Source organism: Canis lupus, chromosome 24 (genome assembly GCF_003254725.2).
Source record: "Canis lupus dingo isolate Sandy chromosome 24, ASM325472v2, whole genome shotgun sequence".
Classification (NCBI taxonomy): Eukaryota; Metazoa; Chordata; class Mammalia; order Carnivora; family Canidae; genus Canis; species Canis lupus.
In genome coordinates, this window is record NC_064266.1 from 1829152 (window position 1) to 1848927 (window position 19776).

Below are 19776 nucleotides of genomic sequence, written 5' to 3' on the forward strand. Positions count from 1 at the left end.
GAGGAAAAGATATTTAAGTTTCGGTATCTCAAGGTCACCAGAATTTAAAAAAAAAAAAAAAGTGCTTATCTCACAAGTGTGAAAATAAATACTTAGGGTCAAATTCTGTGACCACTGACTACAAAGGATAGACCAAATTTCCTGAGTCAGTTAGCTCTGAAAATCTAGCTTTTTTAAAATACTATGTGAAGATTTCTATTCTAATTATAGGATATTATTTGTGGATAATAAAGTTTATTTAAAATGTTATTTTGAGGTACGCCTGAGTGGCTCAGCGGTTGAGCACCTGCATTTGGCTCAGGGTGTGATCCCGGGGTCCTGGGATTGAGTCCTACATCAGGCTCCCTGCGAGGAGCCTACTTCTCCTTTGTCTGTGTCTCTGCCTCTCTGTGTGTGTCTCTCATGAATAAGTAAATAAAATCTTTTTAAAAAAATAACATGTTATTTTGAGAATATGACTGTCCCATCAACAAAGGAATGGATAAATTGTGGTTTATTTTCACATTATAATAAGGCACACAATAAGAAAGGACAAACCACTGGAACCCGTAAAACATACATGAATCTGAGAGACATAATCTTGAGCAAAAGAAGCTAGACACAAGAGTACTAACAGTATGATTCCATTTATGTGAAGTTGAAGAACAGGCACACTACCTTGTGGTGATGGTGGTGAATTCTGGATGGAGATGGGATTAAAGTGGGAAGCAGGAGGGGAGAACCTTATGGATTCTCCATCTTAGTGGTAGTTACATGGATCTATATACATTCATAAAAATTCACAAGCTATATGATTAGGACTGGTGTACCATATGTTCTTTACTATATCTATGCTAATGCTCCATTTTTAAAATCCTGAAAATAAAAAGTTGAGAGACTGTAAACAATTCTAAAACAATAACTGTAGAAAAGGTCCAACAGGACACCAGCAAATCAATAAATGGGGAGTACAAACTTGGGAATATAGGTGGAGGACAGATGAAAATAGGAAAGAGAAACAGTAGTGGAAGCAGGAAAGGAAAGCATTAACTATGAGTGGAAGATAGGAAGAATTATCTATGTGCTTTACCTTCACAGAACCCCATGCAATCTATAATGTCTTCATGCCCAGCTTTTAGTCTATTTTCCTTTTCCTTACGATTTTATTTATTTATTTTAGAGAGGGAGACAGGGAGAGGAGGAAAGCAAGGAGAGGGGGGCAGATAGAGAGGGAGAAAAGCTTAAGTAGACTCCCTGCTGAGCACGGAGCCCAACGTGGGGCTTGATCTCATGACCCTAAGATTGTGACCTGAGCCAAAAGAAAGAGTCACATGCTTAACCAACTGAGCCACCCAGGCACCCCTAATTTTCTATTTTCTAATCAAGAAGAATAAATTGGCAAAAAGAACTAGAACTTTTGGACTCCCACCCCATCCCCAAAAAGAAGTAAGATAGAGGCAAGTGGCCTTATGATCATAATCAAAACATATTAGAAAATCAAAAAACCTAGCCAATATGGTAATGCTACAAAAAAACCCAGGCACACTAAAAAGAAAACCCAGAAACAAGGACCATCCCCAACTTACTATGGTTCGACTTAGGATTTTTCAGCTTCATGATGATGGAAAAGAGATACACATTTAGTAGAAACTGTACTTGGAATTTTGAATTTTGATCTTTTCCTAGGCTAGCAAAATGCAGTACAATCATCTCCCATGGCGCTGGGCAGTGGCAGTGGGCTGCAGCTCCCAATCAGCAATGCAACCATGAGGGCCAACAATCGGTACACTGTCCCCATACAGCCATTCTGTTTGTCACTTTCAGGACAGTGTTCAAAAACCTGCACGAAGCAGTTAGATGTTGGACATTTTGTGTTAGATGAGGGAGGGAGTAAGATGGCTACACTGTAGGAGGACCCCAGGCTTGTCTCATCCCTCGAACACAGCTAGGTAACTATCACATCATTCTAAATACCAAGAAATCAACCTGAGAAAGGACAGAACAAACTGTACTACCAGAAAGGAAAGATGCAGCACTTCACTGAAGGTAGAAAGAGTGGAGATGTGATTTGAAGGAGCACTCACATTTTATAAATAAGGAAACAGGCTCAACATGTTTGTTGGCAGGAAGTCTCAGTTCTTAACCACATGGACCTCTTCACAGGGTTGCTTGAGTGTCCTCATAACATGGTAGCTGGCTTCCCCCCAGAGCTTGTGACCCAAAAGAAACAAAGCAGGGTCATAACATCATTATGACCTAACCTCAGAAGTCACATTCTATAGAATCCTCTTAGTAAAGGCAGGTCAGCCTTTTTCAGTGGCGGAGGGGTTACAGAAGTGCAGGAGTACCTGAAGGAATCAGTGGAGGCGTCTGGGACGCTGGCCTTCACAGGGGTCTTCGGGAAGGCAAGGGAGTTTCACTGGAAAACCATAGCACAAGCCAATATTTTGAATATTGTCTGTCAGCTTTTTAGTTGCTGAATCTCAGTCCTGGGAGTCATTTCTTCAAAGACTAAACAACAAATTATTTTCTTGTTTGAGGATGTTGGGAGCCTGGTGGTTTCTGAGCCAACAAGCACATATACATATGTGTGTGAAGCCTGGGAATGAGACGGCAAGTTTTTGGTACCTTCAGGTAAAGCCAGATCCTACAGAGGAGTGCTCCTTTGGCCCATGGCTTTTTTATCTCTTTCTGACTGTAAATTCCTCACCTTTCCCATATATTCCTTTCCAACTCAGCATACGTTGCATTGGGTAGGTTAATTGTTGGTGCCATCATTCAGCAAATAGAATTGAGTGTTCATTACCTGCCTGATCTCCCTGCCAGGTGCTAGAAACTCAAGTCTGAAACATACAGATGCTCAGGAAAACAGGTAGCAGATGACATATATGGGTAGATTTCCAAAACCTTTTAACTTCAGCAATGTAAAATTCCTGTGGACATCTACATTTTAAGTTAGAGGATTGCAGTCCAATTTTCCAACAGTAAGTCATTTCCATTGCCATGACTGTAGACCTGAGTCCTGGGATAAGGTAAGTAGTGTTTCAGGTCACTGCCGGGAATGAGCCCACTTGACAAGGATGCAATCTGGCACATGGTTTTCAAGTTCCTCTTCCAAAAATCCATAGATCTCACTCCCTGAGGTCACAGGCATCAGAACTGATGGAAAAACAAGGTGGTCTTAGGAGATACCATTGGACTAGCCCCCAAGTTCCCTAGAGGAACTATTGTGAAGTCTCTCATAATATAATTTTAGTTGAACAGTAACCTGATGCTCTATACATTTTGTGACCAGGACTGGAAAAAAGATATGAGGAATGTGGGGGGAAATAACTGTGTTATTTATATTTCAGGTAGCACCTTTCTCCAAGGAGCTCAGAAAGCTGCATGAACACTAGTCAGCATTATATATGGTGCTTCTGTTCTCACGTGTTTGTTTGAATTGTTCAGTTCTGCTTCCACTGTGGTTTCTTTTTTTTCCTGTTTTTCTCCTGTTGCTACTTGCAGTTATAATGTTCTGGTATATCCATTTACAAAGTGACTCAAGACTTATGTTTTAGGAATCTAGAATACCAAGATAGCATGCTGAAAAAAAGAAGTTTTTTATATGATTGCAACCTAGTGATTCAGCCTTTTATATATTACATATTGAATAAATGTATGAACATTCTCAAAACTATGTCTTGCTTATGTCAAAGTGCCAGTAAATGTACATCCAGCCACTGGGAGCAAAAAAATGCTTGGAAAGTAAGGGCAGGTGTTCTTCCTGTGAGGAACTAGTTCAAAGAATGACACATGACCCAATCGGGATCCAGATAACAGCTTTAGTAGGTGATTTGGCAGTAGTTGGACAGAAAGATGTCTATTGGATTTGAAGGCAGGTCAGGCCTCCTAGGTCTGCCCTGAAATGAGAAAACCCACACCTCATGGCTCCGACATCCAGCTCCAGGTGGGTGGCTTGGTCTTCCTGTCCAGGGCTTCCGAAGAGAGGAAGGAGGAGGAGAGTGTATCCTGTGATGTTTACAGCACGGGAGTGAGGGGTCCTGGCACAGCCTGCTGATGCAGAGAGGGGCAGCACAAGAAAGGAGGAGGGGTGCCTGGGTTTTGGTCTTTGTTATTCTGTTTGTTTTTGCTGTTGAGGGCCAGTATCCCCACCTTTGGGCAGTGCAGACCTAAAAAACTCTCCAGCAAGCTATCTTTCCTTTGGGAAGAGTAAGCAAGGGAGAGGCTGACAACTTCCATTCCATGATTCCTCCTCCCGAAAAGCAAGATACCACGTGAGGAAGGAAACAAGTGCCCATTTTATGTGCTTTTGACAAAAGATGGGACCATTGAAGAGACTGTTTTAATTATGGACATTCTTAAGGACGTAAGAGGGGAGGAATGTGAGCAAGAACATTACTTCAGCGTCCATGTTGACAATCACAATTAGTCAGCCGCCATGACATTTGGAGGAGAAACGAGGAAAATAACCATTACCATGTTGTCATAAGCTGTTTGTGGCCACTAAAATGTAATCTTACAGTTTGACCTTCTCCAGCAAATAACAGACTGGCTTCTGCCTTCATTCTACTCACTGCCTTTCCTTCCACACCCAGCCCAGAAACCACCTTCTCTATTCAGCCTCAAACTAAGGTCAAACTTCTAGCCACGTTGGTGGTGTCTGTTGGTTCATTTCCTACAGAAGGAATATGGTAACTGAGGAGTTTTGTGGCTTGTACTTCCTGTTGTTATGAATAAAGCACTTATATGCTAAGTTCCTTTTAGGCCAAGCCAATTGTCTTTCACACCAAGGTACAATTTGCCTCACTGCGTACATGTCCCAAAGGCAATAAATATCTTAACCCAGTTTTCTAAATCGACTGACTGCTAGAGACCAATATTACCTGAAAAGCTTTCTTGCCTCATGTACCTCTTCATATGAGGGGGTAGGGGATGCAGCATGGTCACATTTGGGACCGCAAGTCTTAGGTTGTATCCACGAATGAATTATGAATGTGACTGCCTTCATCAGAAGTGTGGCTTCAGCCAAACGCAAGATGAGAACAGAGGCTTAGGTGATCAAACAAGCTAGCTGACCCCTGCCAGAACTGCAGCCACCACTCAGCTGGCTCCTCCTTCCCCTGCTGACACATCCAAACACTCTCCTGTTGCCTTGGCAGAGGTGTTAGTCCTTAGATGTGGCTGCCACAAGGAGCTGTGGAGTCCTGGATGAAGAGCTGGCCCAGATTCTGGTTATGCACGTAACTAGACATGTCAACTCCAGAAAACCATTCAGTCCTCTGAGTCTGAGACTTGTGACCCACAAGATGAGGATAAATGAGAATTTTTTCTAAAAAACGTATACAAGATTCCAACTATGGCCGACTAGTTTATAATAAACCAAACCTCCCACACTGCACAAGTAAAAATTTGGATAAAATATTAAAAGTACCTGTTTGGAGGCAGCAGAGAGTTGAGAAGGTAATAAGAATTTGAGGGGCCATGATCCAAGGCAGAAGAAAACAGAGCCTTTCTCTGTGACAAATTTCTAGATTCCAAAGCAGCAACCTAATGGCCTAAACACTGAGTGGCAAAATAGATGAAACCAGCACAGAGTGATAGCCAGAAGTCTGAGATATGCTGGGTGTAGCACTAAGTGCTCTCACAAAACTCACAGATGACCAAAGAGGAGAAACCTTGGAATATACCACTGGCTCTGGGAGGGACTGTCACAAGGACACCCCCCAGGAGTAAAGGCAAATCAGAGACAGACCAGCCAGGACAAAGACTAGACTCCACTCCCTACCAGAAAAGGATGACTTCCCCTTTACCAGCCTGCATGAAGCACAAGTGAAGCCTAGGAAGAGAAGACTGGTCCAAAGATTCAAGTTTTCTCTGACATTTATCAAATACAATGTCAGGCATTTAATAAAAATTACTTAGCATACCAAGAAACAAGACTACATTACAATACACAACTTTTAAAAAACAATCCCCTGGAAGTCCAGGTAACAGAGTTACCTTTAACAAAAAAAAGTGATGAATATGCTCTAGAAAACAGAAGAGGGAGAATTCTAGCACATAATTAAAATTGACTGAAGAAAGAATTAAATGCAAATTCTATCCTGAAAAATAAACTGAAAAGAGATGAGTTGAGAAGCAGATGAGAACTGGAGAATTGGAAGAAAGATCAGTAGAAATTAAACCAAGGCACAGAGAGGAAAAAGATGGAAAACACAGAAAGAACATAAGAAATATGGCACATGGAAGAAGTACAACATAGTTTTTGATAAATCTCAGACATAGAGGGAGGAGAGGTTGTGGCAGAAACCTTACTTATAGATATAATGGCCAGGAGCACCTGGGTGCCTCAGTGGTTGAGCTCCGCCTTCGTCTCACGGTATGATCCCGGGTCCTGGGATCAAGGCCCACATCAGGCTCCCTGCTCAGTTGGAAGCCTGCTTTCCTCTCTACCCTTCCCCCTGTTTATGCTCTCATGCACATGCTTTCTCTTTCTCTCAAATAAATAAAATCTTAAAAAATAAAAATAAAATCTTAAAAAACAACAAAGTAGTGAGATACAGTAAAGCCATACTCAAAACTGTATAGTCTTAAATGGATATTTGGGAAAAAGAATACAGTAAAATTAATGAGCAACTACAGAAGTTAGGAAAAAAAGAGCAAATGAAACCAAAGAAAGGACACAGACAGGAATAATAAAAGTGGTAGAAATTGGTGAAATGGAAAACAACACAAAAATCTAGAAAGCCAAAAGTTGTTTCTAGAAAGGAAGTGTGGGATCCCTGGGTGGCGCAGCGGTTTGGCGCCTGCCTTTGGCCCAGGGCGCGATCCTGGAGACCCGGGATCGAATCCCACATCGGGCTCCCGGTGCATGGAGCCTGCTTCTCCCTCTGCCTGTGTCTCTGCCTCTCTCTCTCTCTCTGTGACTATCATAAATAAAAAAAATAAAAAAATAAAAAAAAAATTATAGAAAGGAAGTGTGGAAAACAACATGCCCAATATTAGGAATGCAAAAAAGTACATCACTACAGATTTCAGAACATTAAAAAAGTAAGAGAATATTATGAACATTTTAAAACAACCTACCAATATAATACAGGAAGAAGATGAAAAGAATAGTTTTATAATATTTCATGAAGAAAACATTAAATAAATTGAATACATAAGAACAAAACTCCCTCAAGGAAAGCACAGACTTCACTGGTGAAATCTACCAAATACTGCATAAAGAGAGAACCCCAATCTTTTTTTTTTTTCTTTTTTTTTTGAGAACCCCAATCTTATACAAAATATCAGCATAGTAAAAAAAGAGAAATTCTTCCTAAATCATTTTATGAGGCCAGTATAACCTCAATAGCAGAATCTGAAAAAGCCATTTAAAAAAAATGGAAATTTTCAGGCAATATCAGTTGTAAATGTTGGTGTAAAATGTTTAACAAAATATTAAAAAACCAAATCAAGTCAGACATAAAGAGGTTACTATGTCATTACCAGCTTGAGTTTATTTCTAACATGCAATGTTAACATTCAAAAATTAATAAAAGTAATCCCCCACATTGTTAAAGAGAAAGTCATATGTCTCTATAATAAATGCAAAAAGAGCATTTGAAAAAATTTGATACCTTTATGACAGAAAACAAAAAGTATTAACAAATTAGAAATATTATGAAACTTCTTTAATACAGCAATAATAAAAAAGGTGTATATGAAAATCCAGAACAAACATGACATGTAATGGTGAAGTATTGTACTTTCACCTGAGATCAAATACTCACTGTTAAATATTATTTTAAAAGGCAATAAAGCAAAGAAATATAAATAAAAACAAAAGGAAGAATAAGAAACTATTATTCATAGAATACATGAAGCCATACATTAGAAATATATAAAAATTTACTTATAAACTTATAAACTATTAAAATTAATAAGTGAATTTTAGCTAAGTCAACATAAGCAGTAAACATCAAAAAACAAAATTTAAACGGGTACTACTGATATCAAAGACACTAAACAGCATTAAATTTTTAGAAATAAGCCTAACTAAAATGTGCAAGATCTCTACAAATAAAATGAGAGAACATTATCTTTCAAAAGCTTTTATTTATTTGAGAGAGAGCACAGTGCAGAAGAGAGGCCAGAGGGAGAAGCAGACTCCCCACTGAGCCTGGAGTTTGAGCAGGCAGGGCTCCATCCCAGGACCCTGAGATCATGGTCTGAGATCTTGAAGTCAGGAGCCTAACCCACTGAGTCACCCAGACACCTTTGCTAAAGAACATTATTATTTAGGGAGAGTTTAAAAACCAAAATAAATCGAGAGATCTATCATGTTCAAGGAACAGAAGGCTCAATATTGTAATGACATCAATTTACTCTATAGATCCAGTGCAGTTCCAATCTGCATCCCAGCAGGCTTTCTTGGGTATAGAAAATTTTGAGTTTATATGTAAATGCAAAGGGTCACAGTATCCAAGCCAATCCTACAGAAACGGTTGGAAGATCTACAGCACTTGGACCTTCTTGTTCTGGAGACACTTCAAGAGAAATTACCCAAACAAAAGAGCAGAAAGAAAGAAGACTAAAGAAAAATGAATAGAGTCTCAGATACCCATGAGACATTATCAAATCATCTAATATATGTGTACCTGGAGCCCAGGAGGAGAAAACTATGAGGATGAAGCAGAAAAAATATTTGAAGAAAGAATGGCAAAAATCTTCCTAAATATGAAGAAAACTATCAATTCTCAGAGAACCAAGAAATTATTTTTCTTATTCTCAGATGCAAGAAATTTTTTTCTTTTTTTTTAATCCCCGATATTGGTCATTTGTGTCTTCCACCCCTTCATTCCTCCTTTCAAGAAACCATTTTTGGCTTTCTAAAGTTTTGTATTGTAGGCTGGTCTTCTGTTTCACGGATTTCACTAGTTTTATTATTCTTTTCTGTGTTTCAAACTCCAAATAGAAGGAAAGGCAAAGAAAGCATACCTAGACATCATAGTGAAACTTCTATAAAAAGAATGAGAAATCTCAAAAGTGGGATGCCTGGGTAGCTCAGTGGTTGAGCATCTGCCTTTGGCTCAGGTCATGATCCTGGGGTCCTGGGATGGAGTCCACATTGGGCTCCCCACAGGGATCCTGCTTCTCCCTCTGCCTGTGTCTCTGCCTCTCTCTCTCTGTGTATCTCATGAATAAATAAACAAAATATTTTTTTTAAATCTCAAAAGCAAGAAAAAGGAAGGGAAAAGACACATCACTTGATAGGAAAAAAAAAACATACAAATGTCAGCTGACTTCACCCATAAACAACAGGTATTAAAGACAACTGAGCAATAGATTGATAGTGCTTGGGAGACAGGGCAGGGGGAGACCATCAACCCAGAGTTCAATATCCAATGAAAATACCTTTCAAATTGAGGGCAAACTGGGGTACCCATGTGGCTCAGTGGTTGAATGTCTGCCTTTGGCTCGGGTCGTGATCCCACAGTCCTGGGATCGAGTCCCACATCGGGCTGCCCACAGGGAGCCTGCTTCTCCTTCTGCCTATGTCTCTGCCTCTCTCTGTGTCTCTCACAAATAGATAAATAAAAATCTTTTTAAAAATGAGGGCAGACTAAAGACATGTTCAGACAAAATAAAAACTGGAAAAAGAAATGATCTCAGCAGACAGACCAGTGCTATGAGAAATAATAAGGAATGTTCTGCAGGCTAAAGGGAACTGAAACTTAGATCCACAGGAAAGCATGAAGAGCAGGAGACATGGTAAATGGCTAGGTGAATATGAAATAAATCAGCAGGGTTTTTTGTCATAATTTCCTTAAAACACAACTAACAAAGAAAAACATAATGGTGATAATTATGATGTATGCAGAAATAAAACTATTATGATAATGGCACAAATGGCAGAGCAGAGGCTAAGGGGATTTGACTGCTGCGAGGTGACTGGGTTTGTAAAATGGGAAGGAAGATGTATCAGGTCAGAGGTGAAGTACAAAGTGTGAATTGATACAGTGATAATAGAAGGGTTTGTATTGTTAGCCATAGAGCAACCACTATAAAATTACATAAAAGCTAAGAAGCACATATGGGAAATACAAACAATTCTTAAATTTCTTTTTTTATATATATTTTATTTATTCATGAGAGACACACACAGAAAGAGAGAGGCAGAGACACAGGCAGAGGGAGAAGCAGGCTCCACGCAGGGAGCCTGACGTGGGACCCAATCCCGGGACTCCAGGATCATGCGCTGTGCTGAAGGCAGGCGCTAAACCACTGAGCCACCCAGGGATCCCCCTAATTCTTAAATTTCAAAAATAAGACAACCTCATTAAAATATGGGCCAAACACGATAGCCAAACTGTGGAAGGAGCCTCGGTGTCCATCGAAAGATGAATGGATAAAGAAGATGTGGTCTATGTATACAATGGAATATTACTCAGCTATTAGAAATGACAAATACCCACCATTTGCTTCAACATGGATGGAACTGGAGGGTATTATGCTGAGTGAAGTAAGTCAGTCGGAGAAGGACAAACATTATATGTTCTCATTCATTTGGGAATATAAATAATAGTGAAAGGGAATGTAAGGGAAGGGAGAAGAAATGTGTGGGAAATATCAGAAAGGGAGACAGAACGTAAAGACTGCTAACTCTGGGAAACTAACTAGGGGTGGTAGAAGGGGAGGAGGGCGGGGGGTGGGAGTGAATGGGTGACTGGCACTGGGGGTTATTCTGTATGTTAGTAAATTGAACACCAATAAAAAATAAATTAAATAAATAAATAAATAAATAAATAAATAAAATATGGGCAAAAAAAATTGCACAGCACTTTACAAAAGAAAATATATAAATATATATATGAAAAGTATTTGACATCATTAGTCATTGGGAAAAGACAGATAAAACCACAATAAGATACCACCATACACTTACTAGAAGAGGCAAAATGAAAAAGATGAGAATGACTCTGGGTGAGGACATGGAGTATCTGGAATGTCACTGTGCCAGCAGAGAGTATGTTGGAGCAACGATTTTGGAGGGAAAGTTGTTAGTTCTTTAGTTCCTTATAAAATGTGCATATTGTATGATTCAGAGATCCCCCTCCTAGATATTTATCAAGAAGAAATGAAAAAAATTATTGAAAATATTTTTAAAATATTTACAACAGCTTTATGCATAGCAGCCCCAAATTAGAAACTTCTCAAATGCTTATCAATGGTGGAATGGACAGTGATATATTCATACAATGGAATATTATACAGTGATAAAAATAAATATTGACTGAGAGAAGCCAGATGCAAAACAATTCATAATAAACTATTCCATTAATATATATATCTCTAGGGGATCCTGGGGGACTCAGTCAGTTAATTGTCTTTCTCCTGCTCAGGTCATGATCTCAGGGTCCTGGGATGGAGTCCTGCATTGAGCCCCATATTCAGTGAGGAGTCTGCTTCTCTCTCTCTCCCCCCATAGCTCATTCTCTCTCTCAAATAAATTTAAAAAGTCTTTTAAAAAATAATATAAATCTGTATTGGGCGAAACTGTTGTTTGGTATTGGAAATCATGACCATGGTTAGCATTACGGAAATGAGAGATGTAGTCTGAGAAGAGAAGCAAAGACGCTTCTGGGTGCTGAGAATGTACCATTCCTGGAGCCAGTGAGAAGCCACATGAGTTCTCTGTGAGAATTCATTGAACCCTAAGTTGCTGATTTCTATACTTTCTATTTATGTTTTACTTTGACTTAATAGTTAATACAATTGGCAACCACCACAAAGTCACTATCTCAGGCAAGAGTCATGAGTGATGCTAAAGTGAGTGACACGACATGATGATGAGAAGCAGGATATTTATAGTCTCCGGGTGACTCCTCACAAGATATTATTAATCAAGAAGGGGAAATAGTAATTTTGCAGTAGATAAAATTGATAGATGCCACCGTACCAAGTGATCCAAGTCAACATGTGAGTCAGTTACCTAAGGCTTCCATAACAAAGTACCACAGACTGGATGCCTTAAACACCAGAAATTAATTTTCTCACAGTTCTGGAGGCTGGAAGTCCGAGATCAAGATGTCAATATGTTTCATTCCTTCTGAGGGGCTTGAGGGAAGAATCTGTTCTTCCAGGCCTTTCTCCTTAGCTTGTAGATGGTGGTTATCTCCCTGTGGGTTCACATTATCTTCCTTCTGTATGTGTCTGCATTTAAAATTTCTCTTCTTGGGCCGTGCCCTGCTCCGCGCTGTGAGGCGGCGGCGGCGGCGGCGGCGGCGGCGTCGCGGCCCCCGAGCCCCAGCCCCCCCGCGGCGAGCGCGCGGCCCTCGGTGCCTCCGCCGGGACATGCGCCTGCCCCGGGCTCGCGGGCGCCCGGAGGGTTCATGCTGCGCCGCGGGCCCCCGGCCGCCGCTCTGATCGCGCCGCGCCGCCGCAGCCCCTGCTCCGCCGCGCGCCGGCAGCCCCCCCGCGCCCCCCCGCGCCCCCGGCGGCGATGACCGGGGAGAAGATCCGCTCGCTGCGGAGGGACCGCAAGCCCAGCAAGGACGACGGCGACCTGCTGGAGCCCGGGGACGACGAGGCGGCGGCGGCCCTCGGCGGCGCCTTCCCGGGCGGCAGGACCGGCGGCGGCAAGGGCGGCAGGCCCGGCCCCCGGGTCCTCAGCAACCACCACCGGCTGCCCGCCAAGCCCGCGCCCGCGCCCGCGCCCGCCCCCGCCCCCGGCCCCGGCCCCGGCCTCCCCGCGCCGCCCGCCGCCGCCGACGGAGGCCCCGGCCCCGCGCGCTTCCCGGTGCACGAGAGCGTCTTCAAGGGGGACGTGCGGAGGCTGTCGTCCCTCATCCGCACGCACAGCATCGGCCAGAAGGATGACCACGGAAACACTCCTTTACATCTTGCTGTGATGTTAGGAAATAAAGAATGTGCCCACTTACTTTTGGCTCACAATGCTCCAGTAAAGGTGAAAAATGCTCAGGGATGGAGCCCACTGGCGGAAGCCATCAGCTATGGAGATAGACAGATGATTACGGCTCTTTTAAGGAAGCTTAAGCAGCAGTCCAGGGAAAGTGTTGAAGAAAAACGACCTCGATTATTAAAAGCCCTGAAAGAGCTAGGTGACTTTTATCTGGAACTTCACTGGGATTTTCAAAGCTGGGTGCCTTTACTTTCCCGAATTCTGCCTTCTGATGCATGTAAAATATACAAACAAGGTATCAATATCAGGCTTGACACTACTCTCATAGACTTTACTGACATGAAGTGCCAACGAGGGGATTTAAGCTTCATTTTCAATGGGGATGCGGCACCCTCTGAATCTTTTGTAGTGTTAGACAATGAACAAAAAGTTTATCAGCGAATACACCACGAGGAATCAGAGATGGAAACAGAAGAGGAGGTTGACATTTTAATGAGTAGTGATATTTACTCTGCAACTTTATCAACCAAATCAATTTCTTTCACGCGTGCCCAAACTGGATGGCTTTTTCGGGAAGATAAAACAGAAAGAGTAGGAAACTTTTTGGCAGACTTTTATCTGGTGAATGGACTTGTTTTAGAATCAAGAAAAAGAAGAGAACACCTTAGTGAAGAAGATATTCTTCGAAATAAGGCCATTATGGAGAGTTTGAGTAAAGGTGGAAACATAATGGAACAGAATTTTGAGCCGGTTCGAAGACAGTCCCTTACCCCTCCTCCTCAGAACACTATTACATGGGAAGAGTATATATCTGCTGAAAATGGAAAAGCTCCTCATCTGGGTAGAGAACTGGTGTGCAAAGAGAGTAAAAAAACATTTAAAGCGACAATAGCCATGAGCCAGGAATTTCCTTTGGGAATAGAGTCATTATTGAATGTTTTGGAAGTAATAGCTCCCTTCAAGCACTTTAACAAGCTTAGAGAATTTGTTCAGATGAAGCTTCCTCCAGGCTTCCCTGTAAAACTAGATATTCCCGTGTTTCCTACGATCACAGCCACTGTGACTTTTCAGGAGTTTCGATATGATGAATTTGATGGCTCCATCTTCACTATACCCGATGACTATAAGGAAGACCCGAGCCGTTTTCCTGATCTTTAGCTGACATGGAAAGTGATGTCCTCTCACCAAGGAAAGCAAGCAGATACAGAGACCCAGAAGTGAATCCAAGTAGAAGGGACAGGTGTTCTGAGAAGAAAAGGGAATTACATTGAGCCGACACATCAGTAATACGATACAATGAGATGGGCCTTTAAAAAGAATTTCGGCAAGTTTCCTGATGTGCCATTTTCAGTCTTTTTAAAAATATACATATTATAAGTGTAATAGTTTGACACCTTAATGACCCTGAGTACTTCTTATGTAAAACAGCTATAAGTGCTGTGATTTGTTTTTAAAGATTTTTACACTTCTTGTTGAAATATATATGCATATAAATATATCTATATCTATATCTATATCTAAAACACTCCTGGACCATTAACATAAATTAAATGTCTTAAGAGATATGAAGCCCTTTTAAACTTGTCATCTTATATTCAAGGTGACATTTATAAATATTCCTTCAAGCTTTGTTTTCATAAAATGTAAACTATGTAACATTATGTATAGTTCAGTAATTTGAATGTTTGTTCAGTATAATGAACTAGAAGGAATGCAGTTTTCTGTAGATGAATGAACCAAATGGTAACCATTAAACAATTGCATTTATATGTTGCAATACATTTCAGAAGGAGCGTTCACTCTGCAGGGAATAAGGTACCTCCTTTAGCACCTTAGTGCAATTCATTGTGGTGCTATTTGTTTTTACCTGAATTCTTTCTTCAATGGAAAATGTTTGTTACTAATCTTCCTTTCATAGAACCTCTATTTTTTCTTTTTTTTTTCTAAACCTGAGTTTAAAAGTCCTTTTTGTGTTCATGATAAGGTATGGTTAGCATGCTTAAAGATATTCCTCTTCCAAATCTCAGCACTTTAAACAATCTCCAAATTTTTAAACTCGCTTCCTAATAAGTGCACATCATTCTGATTATTCTGTTTGTTTTTAATGGAATATGGATGCATTCTTGTCAGTTTAAAAAAAAAAAAAACCCACCCACGTACTTTGGACATCCCTACATACTTAATGCTTTCAAAGTAAGGTAAAAAAACATTTTATATGCTAACAGAATATATTTGTTACAAGCTAAATTCCAGAAATGTACACAGGATTGACGATTCCTACTGTTTATTTTTTTAAGTCACGAGAAAATATTTATTGATTTTAATCTCCAAAGTGAAATCATGCATTACTCATTTTTGCATTTAAAATTTTTCATATTTATTCCAAGACGGTTTAAAGGTCCAAGACTGAAAATAAATTAGGGAGAATAATGTTTAACAGTCATAAAATGTTATGTTATATTAAAGAGCTTAGCTAAAAAATGTTTTTTAAATGTATCCTGATCAATGTGTCAGAATGCATCTGTCAAATTTTGTAGAGCGACCAACAGTCTAAACTTTTTCCAGGATTTTAAATAATTTGAATGAATTTAGAGACTTTTATTGAAGAGATGATTTATTTAAAAATCCAAAGCATCAACCATAAGAAAATTTTATAATAAACATCTATAAAGCTGCATCTTCCATGCTGAAACACGACATTGCATATGTTGACATTTTATTACATTTTATAATGAAGTGATCATAGTTACAGATTCAAAGACCAATTACTCCCACCGTATGTGGGTCTGTTGAATTTTGTGGAAAGAGCTGGTAAACCCAGATTAGGTTTATGGACTAGCAGTTGATCCCTGTTATTTTGGGAAGGCTTGTTGATCAGGGGACTTGGAGGTGGAGTCCTCCCGTGTGATGGCACGGGCGAGCAGGGCTGCGGGGCTGCGTGGCCGTGGCCGTGGCCGTGGCCGCTGTTGCCCCGGGCCCTCCCCGGGAGCGTGCTGTCCTGCAGGAAGGTGCTGCGGATCTTCTTGCACACGTGCGGACGACCTGACGCAGAAGCAGCGTGGCAGCCTGCAGCTTGGGACTTGGGTTCCTCGGAGCCGTGACTGGCTTGCTGGGGTACACTGGAGGTAGGGAGACTACTGAGAACTTTTGCACTTGGATTTTGTTCTTAACTCCTCTCCTTTTCTTTCATAAAGAGTAGTAGATTATCCATTCCAAAATGTCTTTGATCACAAAGGACAAGCAAATGTATCTCTTATGATGGTGAAAACAAGGAGTCAATAAATGCAAATAAACTTTTCACAATAAAAAAAAAAAAAAAAAAAAAAAAAAAAAAAAAAAAAAAAAAAAAAAATTTCTCTTCTTATAAAGATATTAGTCAAAATGAATAGGGGTCACTTTAATGATCTCATTTTAATTTAATTACCTCTGTAAGATCCTGTCTCCAAATACAGATACATTCTGAGATATTGGGAGTTAGGATTTTAGCATATGAAAGGGGGGCACAATTCAGCCCATAACAACACATAGCAATAAGGAGACAACCGGACAGCATCTGCCTCATGCTATGATAAATTGAAATGGGCATCACATTTGTGACATTCTTGCCAAGAATTCATAAACTGAATCTTTTTTTTTAAGATTTTATTTATGGGCAGCCTGGTGGCTCAGCGGTTTGGCCTCGCCTTCAGCCTAGGCCGTGATCCTGGAGACCGGGGATCGAGTCCCACGTCGGGCTCCCTGCGTAGAGCCTGCTTCTCCCTCTGCCTGTGTCTCTGCCTCTTTCTCTCTCTCTCTCTCTCTCTCTCCTCTCTGTGTATTCTCATGAATAAATAAATAAAATCTTAAAAAATAAATAAATAAATAAATAAATAATAAAAGATTTTATTTATTCATGAGAGACACAGAGAGAGGCAGATCACAAAGGCAGACGCTCAACCACTGAGCCATCCAGGTGCCCCCATAAACTGAATCTCATCACGACAACAAGTCAGAAAAATCCAAATTGGAGCATTTCTACAAAATACTGAATTGTACTCAAAAGTCTCAAGGTTATAAAAGACAAAGACCAAGGAACTCTTACAGATTAAAAGAAGCTAAACAAATACACAACTAAATGCAACGTGCAATACCAGTTTGGCTCCTGGGCCAGATAAAGGGAATAATCTGCAAAATCTGGACAAAGTCCATCAGTTAGATAATAGAATAGTGTTAACTTCCTGAGTTTACTAATCATGGTGTGGTTTCAGAGGAAAATGCCCTCAATTTTAGGAAATACACATTGAAATATTTGGACACAAATCTGAGGTCCTTAAAGAGTTTATAGAAATTCCTGTATCATTCTTTCAACATTTTTGCAAGTCTAGAATTATTTTGAAATTTCAATTTCAAAATGAATGAATGAATTTCAGTTCATTTATCACAAACTGAAAATTAACAGAAGAAAAGGAAAACAATAAAAAAGCCTGCAATTGGAAAAAAAATACATAATAAACGTATGTGAAAGCTGCTAGTACCCATCAAAGTGCCTAAGGAAACAGAAGGAACTCTATTTGCTCTTTCATGCATTTTAATTTTTTTAATCTTTTTTGTTTATTTGTTTTTTCATTCATGTATTTTTAAATGAATAGGAATGAGTGAAGGAATAAGTTGAAACTAAAGGCAAAAATGCATGAACTTGTACCTTCTAGAGCTCAGATTAAAAATAGGGGGTGGAATCTGGGATTCCTCAACTGATACCATCGCTTGAGCTTAAATTATGGTTAAAAGCAAAACTTAAATTGTATAAACCCTTACTAAAATGTTGCTGGTGCCACATTGACATAACTTCTATTAACCAAAGTCTCAGTATAAAGACAAGCTCCCCATGACAGTTTTTCCTTGTTTCAGCTCTGAAAACAGTTACTGTCACACAAGCCCCAAATTACAGACAACTGACAGAAATTTCTCCTTCCAAGATGATGGTTTCAGCATTATGCAGATCAAAGTTAACAGCCTGGGTCAATCAGGACTTGTCTCTAGAATCTTCCATTAGCTTCATTCGTTATTTATTCATCCAGCAATTATTGAGTGCCGGACACTGTTCTACAAGCTGCATGAATGGAAAGATAAATAAGGCATAATACTTGTCTCTGAGGAGCTCACCTTCAGATGTTGAGAATAAATGTTTTTCCTACTTTTTTCAAATTATTATTAAAAATATAAATTCTAGGGCACCCAGCGGGTTCAGTTGGTAGAGCATATGACAACTGATCTAGGGGTCATGAGTTCGAGTCCCATGCTAGACTTAGAGATTACTTTTAAAAAAGAGAAAGAGGGGGGATCCCTGCATGGCTCAGTGGTTTAGCACTTGCCATGGGCTCAGGGCATGATCCTGGAGTCCTGGGATCAAGTCTTGCATCAGGCTTCCTGCATGGAGCCTGCTTCTCCCTCTTCCTGTGTCTCTGCCTATCTCTCTCTCTCTCTCTCTCTCTGTGCCTCTCATGAATAAATAAATAAATAAAAAGTTTTTAAAAAATAATAAAAATTTTAAAATTTTTAAAAATTCTTCAGGATTAAAATAGTATTGCCTGTGGTAAGAAATTATCACAAACTGAATAGTTCAAAACACCAGAAATAAAATAGCTCAAGCTCTGGAGTCTAGAAATCCAAAATCAAGATATCGGCAGGACTAAGTGTCTTCTGAAAGCCTAGATAGAATCCTTCTTTGCCTCTTTCTAGGTTCTGAGAGTGACAGTCAATTCTATGGCTTGTAGCTGCAACACTGCAATCTCTGCCTCTGTGATCCCTGTGTGGTCTTCACACAGCCCTTCTTCTTCTCCAGTCCATTGGGTTGGAGTACACCCCAGTAACATCCTTTGAACTCATTCACTTCTGCAAAGACCCTGTGTCCAAATAAGATCACGCTCCTGGATAGCAGGGGTTAAGATTTCAATTCACCTTTTTGAGTGACACGATCAACCTATAACATGCATGTTTCAGTGATGTCATTTGTTCATCTCCCTTGGGAATTTAAATCTTTAGGTAGGGGGCAATGCTGGTATGTCTTAGGCTTATTATCCATGATATAATGGGCTTCTCCCTGATTTGAAGGGCATCTTCTGGGCTGGTGGAGAAAGTTTAAGTTTAATAGTGAAAGGGACTGTTTGATACAGGGGCTGCACAGCGGGTGTCAAGGGCACTCATATCTGTGACTAGGTACTGGTATCTATGCTCTGGGCTGGAAATGGGAAATGTTGGAAGGAGACAAGAAGAGAAAGGCGATTGTGTAACAGCAGAAGGAGATGCTGCACAGTCCTCACCACCAGCCATGCCACCATCATCACCTCATGACCCTTCGTGAAACATTCCCTTTGGCGAAATAAAACAGTTCTCCAACTTAAAATATTGAAAAATCAATGGCTTAGGGGTGCCTGGGTGGCTCAGTGGGTTAGGGGTCTGCCTTCAGCTGAGGTCATGATCCCAGGGTCCTGAGATGGAGCCTTGTGTTGGGCACCCTGCTCAGTGGGGAGTCTGCTTCTCCCTCTCCCACTGCCCCTCCCCCTACTTAATGCACTCTCTCTCTCTCTCAAATAAATAAAATCTTAAAAAAAAAAAAGAAAAGAAAAGAAAAACCAATGACTTAGACAGCTGGGACATTTTTTAACATAGCTAAAAATCATTCCTGCTGCGAGTGGTTTTTCCCTCTGTCTTCTTAATAAAATTAAGCTGGCCAGTTTACTTTCTACTTTAAATTATATTTTCCATTTCATCGCTTTCCTGCTCCTGTACTAATAAAATGCTATTGTCCTAAGTTTCTACTGATGGTACAAATGTTTGAATAGTGGAAGACTAGAACATTTTGCCTCGATTTTTCTAACAAAATTCTGAAATATATTTCTTTTGCAAAT

At 40.3% G+C, this 19776-nt stretch overlaps 1 protein-coding gene and 2 long non-coding RNA genes across 12 annotated transcripts in view; 2 read left to right on the forward strand and 1 right to left on the reverse strand.

Annotated features, from left to right (window-relative positions):
* LOC112673489 (uncharacterized) overlaps positions 1–2221 on the reverse strand; it is an 82103-nt gene extending 79882 nt beyond the window's left edge. For all 10 annotated transcript variants that reach the window (XR_003144816.3, XR_003144811.3, XR_003144815.3 and 7 more), the window contains exon 1: positions 2064–2221. This is a non-coding gene — a long non-coding RNA (uncharacterized LOC112673489). The remainder of the gene's footprint in view (positions 1–2063) is intronic.
* A 46-nt stretch (positions 2222–2267) lies between these two features.
* LOC112673352 (uncharacterized) lies at positions 2268–3655 on the forward strand. The gene is made up of 2 exons (XR_003144740.3): positions 2268–2613; positions 3333–3655. It is a non-coding gene; the product is annotated as an uncharacterized LOC112673352 (long non-coding RNA).
* An 8629-nt stretch (positions 3656–12284) lies between these two features.
* Positions 12285–14670, forward strand: LOC125753485 (ankyrin repeat domain-containing protein 13C). The gene has a single exon (XM_049100287.1). It carries the CDS (start codon positions 12470–12472, stop codon positions 14045–14047), a length of 1578 nt encoding a protein of 525 aa, XP_048956244.1. The 5' UTR covers positions 12285–12469; the 3' UTR covers positions 14048–14670.
* The last annotated feature ends 5106 nt before the right edge of the window (positions 14671–19776 follow it).

What these genes read in the sequence shown, in the direction of transcription:
- LOC125753485 (XM_049100287.1), top strand. Translation starts at nt 12,470, where the DNA reads ATGACCGGGGAGAAGATCCGCTCGCTGCGGAGGGACCGCAAGCCCAGC.